The sequence below is a fragment of the Micropterus salmoides genome, unplaced genomic scaffold (genome assembly GCF_014851395.1).
Source record: "Micropterus salmoides isolate LMB-PRFRI ecotype aquatic unplaced genomic scaffold, ASM1485139v1 Ms_hic_scaffold_3, whole genome shotgun sequence".
NCBI classification, from domain to species: domain Eukaryota; kingdom Metazoa; phylum Chordata; class Actinopteri; order Centrarchiformes; family Centrarchidae; genus Micropterus; species Micropterus salmoides.
The window spans coordinates 1,285,817-1,298,743 of record NW_024042261.1 but is presented as its reverse complement, the minus strand read 5'-3'; the positions used below and the strand labels follow the sequence as shown (position 1 = coordinate 1,298,743).

Here is a 12,927-nt window from a genome sequence, read left to right as displayed (position 1 = left end):
ATTTATTTATTATCTGCCTCAGCAACTAGGACTACTTAAACTACTAAAAGAGCATGGTACTATATTCTCAGATGAATGGTGGCGGGTGGCCCTCAACAGGGTTAACTCTACTTCATCTTGCACTAGACTGACACTGATTCAGTTTAAGGTTTTACACAGGACACACCTGTCCAAAGCTAAACTTAACAAGCTATACAACACGGGCGATATGTGAGACAGATGCTCTCTATTCCCGGCCAATCATACGCACATGTTTTCCTCCTGCCCCGAACTGGCTTCTTTCTGGGCCTCTTTCTATGATAAATTATCAAAAGCCCTCAGTAGACCGGTGATCTCTGACACTTTGACGTCTATTTTTGGTGTTCCTGGAGATTTTAACAGCTTTACTCTTAGGGAGAGAAATATTATAGTTTTTGCATCCCTTGTAGCTCGTAGGCGCATTTTGCTTCAATGGAAGGATCGTAAACCTCCACCCTCTGACTCCTGGCTTAGCGACTTAATGTCCTTTTTATACCTTGAGAAAATTAAATACAGTATTTGGTGCTGCTCCAATAACTTTAATAAGATGTGGGGTTCACAGAGCAGGCAGATATTCCTTCTTCATTATTTTACTTTATTTTATTTATTCATTTATTTTTATTTTGTAAGTTGTTTTTTTTTCATTCCCTCATTCACACATTTTGTCCGTATGCAAACATGGTTCTTAAGTTTGGAAGTGGGGAATTGATTTGTTCACTATGTTCCTGTATGTCTTAATAATGTTAAACTAGGTGACAAGTCACACTTTCAGCTGTATTTACTATGCTGTACATTGTCAACTCAATAAAGATACTTGAGAAAAAAAACCCCAAAGCTGTGAGTTTTGCAGGCTGACTGGAGCCAGGAATGGAGGTAAAGAAGTCTGCTAAATTGTTCCGTTCAGCGACCCAGTGTGGGGATGGGGCCGGAAATAAAAACAAATTTTCCACAGCTGTTTAAAAAATTAAAAAGTTTGTTAAAGTCCCCTTTTGTCAGGTCAGAGGCACCCCGAGCTACATCATTTGCTCCAACATGCAAGACTAACACGGCAAATGGAGGCTGGGAGTGAGTTGAGCAGTGCTTTTTTAAGAAGAAAACAGGGTTCACAGGCCATTGTTTATATCTTAGTCCCAGTGCTTAAAACAAGCCGGCGTCAGCAGTGTCTTGACAGCTGGTGTCAGTAGTTACTGAGAGCAGGACTTGGATCTAAAATGTATAACATAAAACAAAGTCTAACTATATACAATACATGTAGTTCAAACTTGAGACTAATAATACAACTTGAGATTTAAAAACTCAAACACAACCTCACTCAAGGTAGGCACTGACGCATGCACGGTTGTGTTCTTGTTTTTCTGTCCTGGTGGGGACCATGACCTATCACTCACGCCGCTTGTGCTTGTGCCCATGGGGACCATTACAATCAATAGAAAACAGCCTCCTTATATGCCTGGTGAAGTTTTTTTGAGGAGAAAAAATTGGTCCCCACAGGGTTGATTTCCATTACTTTGTGCGTGCCCTAGTGATCATAGATGGTATTGCAGTGTGAATACAGTGTGTGAATTTGGGGACCTTTTCCTGACTGTGTGTGTATGTGTGTGTGCGTGTGTTAGGCTCTTTTTGGAGAGGGCCCGGCTGGAGTTCTCTGTGGAGGAGAGTAACATCCTTGGCCAAGGTGGCAGTGGGACCATCATCTACCGAGCTCGATACTGTGACCAGCCGGTGGCCATCAAACGCTTCCACTTGAAGAAGTGTCGTCAGCAGACCATCAGCAGCAACACAGGTACAGATGCATGCTCTTGTTTTTAATGACGTGTCTGTTTTTTAATGAAATAGTTTACAGGGTTTTTGAAAGTTGACACTGGTATTTCAGAAGCTGCTGAGGGACATTACAAAGAGCACTTTAACCAGACCAGTTACTTTTATTTACTTTGGTACTCAGCAGAATTAAAGTGAATTAGTGACAGCTAATGTGATCTGCCACTGGGGCGGTCTAATAATAAAATATATTTACACACTCTTCATTTTCCTTGTGATATGCAGTGGAACGCTCACACTGTAGAAGCCATCTGTGATAAAGTGGAGGTGAGGTGGACAAACGCAGTAGAGTACAATAAAGAAGCATTTTGATCTGCTTTATTTTTGCCTATACCAATCCATTAAAATACGTCCGGACTGGCCCAGAAGCCTAATAAATCCCAGAATGAAAAATCTCAACAACTATAGTGAGATATATTGACATATAATGGAGAGAGGGTATACAAGGTTCTTTTTACTGACTTTTTCTGAGTACCACCAGCAGGTCCACGTTTTTGTATGTATCCAGTGCTCACTGTAACACCTACATTTTACTGTAAGCTGCTTTAGCTCATTTGGACCCCTACTAATGCTCTCAGTTACACCGTCAATAGACCATCATAACAGACTGTATTACAGGTTGCAGGTGTAATTAATAACGTTTATAGTGGCCACATTCCATTAAGGTGTTCCAATTTCAGGACCCTCATATAAATACATATACATATAAAACTTTGGGCCTCTTTCAAACCGGATCCTCCCCACTCCCCACTCCCCACTCCGAGTGTAGCACTGTAGTCACACTGACAGCTGAATGAGGCACACTTCATTAAGGTGTAGGGTATAAATATACAGCAGCAAGCTTCAGGGTGAACATTCCTCTCTCCGGTGGAAACAGGAACTGTCGTAACATTTCGTAACCATGCTGTTGTTATCCACATCTTTCGTAAGCAGCAACTGTTGCCATGACCCACCAGCTGTTGGAAGATGAGGTCTTCCAGAAGGCATAGACAAGGTCCCTTGATATTTGATGCACCATCTTTTTTGTTGCATTTTGTCACAATTGTATATATATTTCTGATCTTAGCCAGATTTTTCAAGTTATATTAATGATTAGTTTATAATTAAATAGTGTAGATGTAACCTACATTCTTTGTTGTAATTTGACTGTAATGTGATAAAATTCTTTGTCTTCAATTAATGCAAAGACAAGGAAAATATTGTTAAAAAGTATCGGAGCAGCAACATGATTTCTGTAGGCCTACGTATCATCTGACTGAATGTCCAGAGTAAATGAATGTCTTTAAGGTCATAAAATAACATTTTGTCTTTTAACCCCACCCCTATTGTGCTGTATGGTAATCCAGAGGTCTGCCTCACGAGGGATGTAAGGACTGCAAGGATGCAAGTCCGATCGGCACCAAACTTGGCACAGACAATCTCTGGACCTCGCTGATAAAAGTTTTTAGAGGAAATTTTGATCCAACAAAAAATGTCCCAATTAGAAGATAACAAAAATTTGCAAAAACAGGAAGTGATGTCATATCTTAGGTTTGGAATGGCCCATCAACACTAAACTTGAGGATGTTATGTGGCATGCCCCCCTGAGGGTCTGTGCAAAATTTGACATTTTGCCTCATAACTACGTGACAGTACATCGCACATTCATAAACCCTATATCTACATATTCGAATTGTATGGTATAGGACAAGTCTGTGCAATGATGTTTTCCTTTTGCAAAATCCTGAAAACTGAAAATGCTATTTTAATGAGCTCCTCCGAAGCGGAAAGTCCAATCCGCACCAAAATTGGCACGGACCATAAACTTCAATTACCACAGTCACAGAAAAATAGTTTTGCTGGATATCATGTACGATGTGTAGCACCTCATGTAACATGAGTAGCTATCCTTAACCTAGCTATAGTCATAGTCAAATGCATTGCCAGTCAAGCTTCATGCTAAGACGGCTAACAGTTAGCTTACTATTATACATGTCATTTTAAAGACACCGATAGACTCTGTGGCCTTGCCAATGGTAAATATAAATAATCATTAAATCATGCCATTCTACATTTAAAAGTATTTCTATTGAAATGAGCGACATAACGTCAACTCCAGCTAGCTTGCAAATGTTACAACGCCGTCTTCAGTAGAGCTAAGTGCTGATCGGAGCAAGGAGATTGTGGGCGTGGCCATGCGGTAAATGCAAACCCATGATTGGTCAGTCAAACCAACCAATAGAATCTCTTATTTTGACCATTTTAGACTAGCAAAACTTTTCAACTCGCAAAACACTCTCACTTGCAAAACTGTTTAACCTGCAAAACTTTCTGACTCACAAGGAAAACATTTTGACTTGCAAAACTATTTAACTTGCAAAACTTATTAACTTGCAAAACATTCTGACTCACAAGGAAAACCTTTTGACTTGCAATCAAATAATATAACATAATAGCAAAAAAAAAAGCGACACAAAAAAGGCCTGTTTATTTTTAATTACACACTTGATTTTTGATTGCAGTTCCATAAATATTCTCTCAAAACATTTTTTTTGCTTGCATTAAGAAGACACAAAAATACCTTCATAGTTGGCTTGCACGGCCCCCGTGGTGCTAGGGGCACGGCTGGCGTCGGGAGGCTTGGACCCCGCTTACAACTGCTTGCAGTTCTAGTTTTCCTTGTATTTGCTTCTCCTTGGACACATTATCCAGAAACATGGTGTCTCTTTTCTTGTTTGCGCTGTTGACACACAGATTTACTTGCCCGTCAGATCCACAGACCCTGGAATGCTGAATTTACTTACTAACTGCCTCTGTGATGTCAAAAATTGTATGTCAAATAATTTCTCCCAGCTGAATAAAACGGAGGTCATTAGGTCCCAGCAAATGGCAAAGCAAATACTGCCATCTGCTTCCCTGTTCCTTGGTGAATCATATCAGGCTTGTTGCAAAGAATCTTCGTGTATGGTTTGACAGTAATTTAAGTTTTGAACAGCACACCACAAAGGCTTGTACAAACATGTTTTTACCATTTTAGAAATATATCAAAAATACGCTTAATGTTAGTTTTAAGGACACTGAGACCATCTTACACGGCTTTATATCATCACGCCTGGATTACTGCAACAGCCTTTTTACTTACTTGACCCAAAAATCTGTTGATCGACTCCAGACTGTCCAGAACTCAGCTGCCAGGCCTTTAACCAGAACAAAGAAATAAGATCACATCACCCCTGTTTTAGCTTCATTAAACTGGCGTCCAGTATATTTTTGAATAGACTTTTAGAATTTTAATGATTACTTCTGGAGACTGGCTAGGCCACTCCAGGACCTTAATGTGCTTTTTTTGAGCCATTTCTTTGTTGCCTTGGCCGTGTGTTTTGGGTCATTGTCATGCTGGAATACCAATCCACAACCTAATTTCAATGCCCTGGCTGAGGGAAGGAGGTTGTCACCCAAGAGTTGATGGTACATGGCCCCGTCCATCGTCCCTTTGATGCGGTGAAGTTGTCCTGTCCCCTTAGCACCAAGCTGCTTGGCGATGGTCTTGTAGCCCATTCCAGCCTTCTGTTGGTCTACAATCTTGTCCCTGACATCCTTGGAGAGCTTTTTGGTCTTGGCCATGGTGGAGAGTTTGGAATCTGATTGATTGATTTCTTCTGTGGACAGGTGTCTTTTATAGAGGTAACAAACGTGATTAGGAGCACTCCTTTTAAGAGTGTCTCGTTGCCTGTTTAAAAGTCACCTGGGGGGCAGAAATCTGATTGAGAGGGGGTCAAATACTTATTTCACTCATTAAAATGCAAATCAATTTATAACATTGTTGACATGTGTTTTTCTGATTTTTTTGTTATTCTGTCTCTCACTGTTCAAATAAACCTACCATTAAAATTATAGACAGATCATTTCTTTGTCAGTGGGCAAACGTACAAAATCAGCAGGGGATCAATAGTTTTTTCCCTCAATGTACGTATCATGTCCAGACTTAAAAATAAGCCTCTTGGATCAATAACCTAAACCCAACTGGAAGTCAGCCATATTGGATTGAATGTGCAACGATTTTCCATTTACACCTTCCATATTTTAACTCCTCCTAGGGATATAATCAGATCGACTCGATTCAAATGTGGGCTTTGCCATCCCAAGACCCTTGCGATGTTAAATTGCAAAGCTTTTTTTGATCAAACAGCGTGCCCATGGCGTGGCGGAGGAAGTACTGTGTAAATTAGCTGAAAATGGTCATATCTGCCCCAAACTTCACATGATTGATAAGAATCCCGCCCCGAAGACATCTACATACCAATATCAAGTTGTAGTGATAGCACCACCTACTGGCAACGGTAAGTGACAGGTTGTCACGCTTGTGAGTTGTCGTCAAACAGCATTGCCATGGCAACGCATTTTTCTCCATGAAACAGGAAGCTGTATGCTTGAAATCTCACAAAACTTTGCACACACATCAGAATGGGTGTGTTGTGTTGTTTGATACTGTTCAAGGGCATGTGAGTGGAGACACGACTCTATTACGCCCCCTACAAGATTTCAAAGGAGCAGCCCCAGCTGTCTGTTACACCTAGAGCTACCAAAATTTGTAGGCACGTGTATTTTATTTTTGTAGGCGCCGCAAGCAAAAGTTTTTGATTCGGTGCGAATCAACTCAGCCCAGCTAATGCAACACTGGCATAAGTCATCGTGCTGTGAGTCTAGACAGTTGTGACGAGTAGTAACGTAACTGGTAGAGTTTTGCAATATAAACATGTAAAAACTGATGCGCAACCTTGCTCTGTTTGGGACTGTGAGCTGCACTTTATTTGAGTTGCTGAAGTTAACGTGTGTGGATTTGTGGTGAGATTTCTGCCTGATCACAAGTGTTTTCGGTTGGTTTCGATTTTACTTGCAACAGGAAAAGGGGCTGCAGAGCCGGTGTTCAGGTCCAGCTGCGCCGGCGCTCGTCGACAAACACATCTGGGCCACATTGCGCTGAGTGGACCCGATGTTTGCTGCCTATCTCACTCCACAACACGGGTGGTCACCCTCCACTGCTGCCTCACCACCTGTTCTGTCCACCTATTGGTCGGGAATCTTTCCTGTCCTGGCATTATGCTGACAGGAACACGTCATCGTATGGGTCTGCCTCTGCCTGGTCTGACCTGCGAGTGACCACTAGATGCAGCTGGGGACCAACAAATCGTATAAGTTACCTACTACCCACCTCAGCCACCTTCAGAGGCTGCAAGCCAGGCACCTCCACTTCATATTGCTCTGCTCAACGAAGCATTGAGATGTTCATGTTAAACATGGCCAAAACTCTACTTTTGCCTCTTAATGATGTCATACAGAGCTAGTTTTCCATATATGGTAACTTGCCTGCAGCCTCAATAACAACTGGCAACTATGCTTAGTTTGTCTCTAATAATCATCCTGCTTCAGGATCTTGGCCAATCAGAACACAGTGGGCTTTTGGAGGGGGGAGGGAGGAGCTTAAAGAGACAGGAGCGATCCAGTTTAGCATCAACCATTTCAAATCTCGCCTAGGGCTCCAACACTGTCAGGTGCTGGCCCCGGTACCAAATGGCTACTCATGATGTGAATTTAGAGAGGTAGAATAACCCATGTGTTTGAACTTGTGTCTCTAGCAGTGAAATACAGTGGTTTGTTTGGGTCCTCCATCGTTTCACTGCAGATCAATTGGTTTCCTCTGCTTTAGGCAGACGTCAGAGAGCTGATTTGAAATTACTCTATCTGCTAGCTGTAGCTCACTGGTCACTTCAGGTAAGAGCTACCGCTCCTCCAACCTTTATGTTTTGCTGTGGAAAAGGTGCAAAAGACTGTCAGAAACCTGTACTGTTCACTATAGCCAAGAAGAACATTTCTGGCCTTTAATCATCTCTGTTTTTATTATGTTGTATTAACACACATACAGACCCCCTCCCAAATTTTTTGCAGTATAAACATAGTAATCTATAAATCTGTCCAGAGTAACAGAACTTATACTGGTGATTGTGGTCATGACTACACCCTCAGTGGTCTTAGACACCAGTCCTAGACAATGTATCTTCCATGGCTCAAGGCACCTGATATTTCACATTTTCCTGAACTAAAAATGTTGCATCCTCATTGTTCTGTTCCATTCTAGTGAAGAATAGATGCTGGGGGAGCTCACTCATAGAATATCATAAAATTGAAAGTTACCATTTTTCAGTCTCATTAAATATGATTCAGTATCAGCATATTTCATTGCAGTAAGTATATTTAGAGGATGTATAACAAACTACACTTTAATCCCCACAAGAATCATTTTGTCTGTAACTCAAATTCAAGTGGCAGTTCCAAACAATATCTTCTCTGCAGTATGAGTGCTTCTCCTCAGGAACATGGAAGTTCATTGATCATATATAACAAAATAATCACATCATACGACGTAAATGTGAAACATCAGCCATGTGTTAATAAGTGGTAGTGTATGGTGGATGGTAACCCTTGTCTCTTTCAAAGATGGTCTCTGGCATCTGATGGGAATGGAATCTGGCTAAAGGTCTTGGGAATTGGTTGAAAGCTCCAAAAATGCTAGCAACTGGATCTTTTTAGAGATTTGTTACACATTTCCCTCCTTACATTTACACAGAGACACACAGACCACCAGAGTTACAGATAGTAAAAGAAGGACATAGATGGATTAAAGCATGTAGACTTATCACAGTTAGAATTTTCAGTATGAGTGGGTTTAGATCAATTCTACGAATCCTATTTGGAAGTATCCCTTTTTTAACTTTGGTGCTCCCTATTGTTCCTTTCTCCTTTGTCTCAGACACCATGGTGAAACACCTGCAGTCTGCAGATGCCTGTCGGAGCTTCTCTGAATATCGCCAGGAGGCCAGTATGTTGCACTCTTTGCAGCATCCTTGTATTGTTTCTCTGGTGGGCATCAGCATCCATCCCCTCTGCTTCGCCCTGCAGTTAGCCCCCCTGGGCAGCCTCAACACTGTTCTGGAGGAGAGGCGCAAAGGCACGTACTGTAGAGAGATCGTCGTCCTGTCATTTTCCACCTGAAGTTGGTCTTAAAGTCTGTGTCTATGTTTGTGGAACATGAAGTTATGTTTTGTTTTGTAGGCTCCAGGTATATGCCCCTTGGTCACATGCTAACGTTCAAAGTAGCCTATCAGATTGCAGTAGGTCTGGCTTACCTTCACAGGAAGAGTATCATCTTCTGTGATCTCAAATCTGATAACATTCTGGTGTGGTCTCTGGAGGTATGTGTTTGTATGAATTGACAATATTCTAATATTTTGTGAAAAAACAGACAGACAGACTTGCAGTTTCTATCATCTAATTGAACTTGTTCACTCGTGTGTGTTTTCTTCTAGGTGCGGGATCCAGTCAACATTAAACTGTCTGACTATGGCATTTCTCGACAATCCTTCCATGAGGGAGCATTGGGGGTTGAGGGCACACCCGGTTACCAGGCTCCCGAGGTCCGACCAGGCATCGTGTATGATGAGAAGGTATAGTCCACCTCTTCTTAATCCACGTTAAGTGATATGGGTGGCATTTTTATTAGAAATCTTGTGTCTTTGTTAAGCTGATTGTTATGCACAGAATTGTAAGGTTGTTTATGTCAGTATCAACAATCAGCTAAATAATATAGATGGAATATAAGAATAATATATTTATGGTAATAGGAAATGACATTGAGACAGCAGCCAAGTCACTCAAATCATAAAAACAAAGGACACTCAACAATCAGAATCAGAATCAGAATGGGGTTTATTGCCAGGTACATTTTCACATACGAGGAATTTGCCTTGGTATGAATTGGTTCTTACAGTAATTATAAAACATAAAAAGTAATATAAATATATAAAAAGTAAGGAGATCAAAAAAATGTACAAGTATACAAAAAATATAAAAAATACAATAATACAATGCTGACAAATGCTGTGCAAAATTTGGCAACATGAGCATAAAGCACAGATGAGCGTTGTTGTAAAGTGTGGGGTCAGGAGAGTGTATGAGTGCGTGTGAGTTTGGGAAGGGGGGCATGAGAGTCAGTGACAGTGGGGACCCGGTCATTGTTGAGGAAGCCACGAAACTGTTCTTGTGGCGAGAGGTTTTGGTCCTAATGGACCGCAGCCTCCTGCCGGAGGGGAGCGTCTGAAACAGTTTGTGTCCAGGGTGGGAGGGGTCAGCTGCAGTGTTGCCACATTGCCATGCAAACAAGGTATAATAAAACCAAGTAATCAACTGAAATGAAAGTCAGAGAATTAGACTGAGCTAAATACTTAGACCATATACTCACTTTTATATGTACAAAGAAGTGCCACATACACAGACACACACTGTATATTAGTGCAAGTAGGTAATATCGTGTACTGTACAGTAGGGGTGGGAATCTCTGGGCACCTCACGATTCGATTACGATTCAGAGGGCTGCGATTCGATTATAAAACAATTATCGATGCATCTTGATGCATCACTTTTTCTGTACAGGATCCCTGGATAATTACTAAGCATTTAATTTGCACATTAAAATCCAAAAGAAACATCTCCTAATTAGCTTAAAAGGACTAGTTTGCATCCCTAATTTACTTTATTAACCTCAGCTCTATGGTCCAACATCAGGCTCCTCTGAAAGCAGACATATAAAGTTAATTATAAGGATATAGCCTACAGTATGTGTACAGGACAGAGCTGTACACCAGTTTAGTCTAAGCTTGTACCTGATGTTCTCAACCCTTGACTAGTAGGTTAGTTAGTAATGACATACAGCTGATAATTAATATTACTTACTTAATTTAGCTTAAACGTTACATAAATAAATAAATATTTTAGCACATTTCACGGGACCCAAGGACGCTTTACACATAGTTACAGAACAACAAAAAGTTGTTCAGGATTGAATGCCTTGGTAAAGAGCTGGGTTTTTAGTAGATTTGTGAAAGTGTCCAGACAGGGAGCATTTCTGTGGGGATGAGGTCCAGAGGGTGGGGGCTGTGACCCCTAACTCCGGAGTCTGTGGGACAGAGCAGGCTCTTGTCCAGGGGAGATGTTAGCTAGCACTAACAGCCTTCACTTTTCCAGCCGTTGGGGAAACTACAGACTTTTATTAACGGACACACTATGACCTACGTCTGCACGTTTACTACCAGACAGAAACTTACTGCTAGCTTAATATTTTAATATTTCCGCTAACTTTCACCGTCACGTTCTGCCGCTCTCTCTCACTCACTCGCTCAGCCTCACACACAGGATACAAAGAGAGCTGCCGAGCGTCAAGTGTCACTATGCTCACAGTCTGCGAGTTAAAATCATTACTTGTGCATTGATATTAATGATTGTGTGACATTTTAGTAGGGTGGTTATTCATTTTGTAGGTGTGTCAAATACAGGGCTCCGCAGACGGTCTGGTCGCGGCACTTCCGCGAGTTCCGCCTTTTGCGTTCCGTCAACATTATGTTATAATGAACTTTTAATAATCAATTTTTAGACATTTGTTAATCGATTCATAATCTTCCACGTCAGCATTGCGATGCATCTAAGAATCTATTAATTCTCCCACCCCTACTGTACAGTAAGGTACAGAGACTTTGGTCTCTACTGACATGATAGCATCACACAGTTGCTGCAGATTTGTCGGCTGCACATCTATGATGCCAATCTCCTGTTCCCGACATCCCAAAGGTCCTTTATTGGATTGAGAATTGTGGAGGCCACTGGGGTGCAGTGAAAGTCATGTTCAAGAAACCAGTTTGAGATGATTTGCGCTTTGTGACATGGTGCATTATCCTGCTGGAAGTAGCCCTCAGAAGATGGTACACTGTGGAAATAAAGGGATGGACATGGTCAGCAACAATACTCAGTTAGGCTGTTGCGTTTAAACAATGCTCAACTGGTAATAAGGGGCCCAAAGTGTACCAAGAAAATCCCCCACACCATTACACCACAACCACCAGGCTGAACGGTTGATACAAGGCAGGGTTGATCCATGCTTTCATGTTTACGCCATATTGTGACCATACCATCTGCAGCCGAAATTGAGACTCATCAGACCAGGCAACGTTTTTCCAATCTTCTATTGTCCAGTGGTGAGCCTGTGCAAATTGTAGCCTCAGTTCTTAGCTGACAGGAGTGGCACCCAGTGTGGTCTTCTCCTGCTGTAGCCCATCTGCTTCAAGGTTTGACGTGTTGTGTGTTCAGAGATGGTGTATACCTTGGCTGTAACAAGTTGTTATTTGAGTTACTGTTGCCTTTCTGTCATCTGGAACCTCTGGAAAGTCTGTCCATTCTCCTCTGACCTCTGACATCAACAAGGCATTTTCATCCACACAACTGCCACTCACTGGATATTTTCTCTTTATTGGACCATTCTCTGTAAACCCTGGAGATTGTTGTACTTCTGTGTATTTAATAAAGTGGCTGGTGAGTGTATATTAGGGCGGCTGTGGCTCAGGTGGTAGAGCGGTCATCCACTTATCAGAAGGTAGGTAGTTCGATCCCCGACTCCCCCAGTCTTCATGTCAAACTGTCACTAAGACACTAAACCCCAAATTGCTCAAGATGGCTGTTCCATCAGTGTGTGAATGTGTATGAATAAGTTAGTTTCCATTCTGGTGGGCAGTTGGAAACGTAGCCTCTGAGTGAATGGGGTGAATGTAATGTAGTGTAAAAGCGCTTAGAGTGGTTGGAAAGACTACAAAGGTGCTATACAAATACATTTACACAGCTAGATGTACAAAATAAGATATATGAAATTGTTACTGAGTATTGATAAATATTTTGGTAAATAGGGATGGGGATCGAGACCCAGTTCTAAAAGGACCCGGTCCAAAATTTCTCAAAACCCAAAAATCAATAAGGTGTGAGCATATCAATACTGCTATCGAGACTAGCAGGTCCTATAATGTAATGTGACGTGGTGAGGCAAGAAGAGTCACGTCATCGAAATCAAATCACTGCCAAACAGCGTTAAACTATACGAAGAAGCGCCCTTGTTTGCTTTATTGCATGCTAGGATGGCAGAACGTGGAAAGTGGTCCAAGGTTTAGCTACATTTTACTAAAGACAAAGAGCAAAATGCCATTTCTGTTTAAAGAAAGTTTCTTTTAAGGGGGGGAA

At 41.5% G+C, this 12,927-nt stretch overlaps 1 protein-coding gene across 2 annotated transcripts in view; it reads left to right on the top strand.

Moving 5' to 3' along the window:
• lrrk1 (leucine-rich repeat kinase 1) overlaps nucleotides 1-12,927 on the top strand; it is a 179,891-nt gene that overhangs the window by 116,700 nt on the left and 50,264 nt on the right. For both annotated transcript variants that reach the window (XM_038692603.1, XM_038692602.1), the window contains exons 26-29: nucleotides 1,632-1,801; nucleotides 8,624-8,821; nucleotides 8,926-9,065; nucleotides 9,180-9,317. In XM_038692603.1, the coding sequence (XP_038548531.1) occupies nucleotides 1,632-1,801; nucleotides 8,624-8,821; nucleotides 8,926-9,065; nucleotides 9,180-9,317 (646 nt within the window). The remainder of the gene's footprint in view (nucleotides 1-1,631; nucleotides 1,802-8,623; nucleotides 8,822-8,925; nucleotides 9,066-9,179; nucleotides 9,318-12,927) is intronic.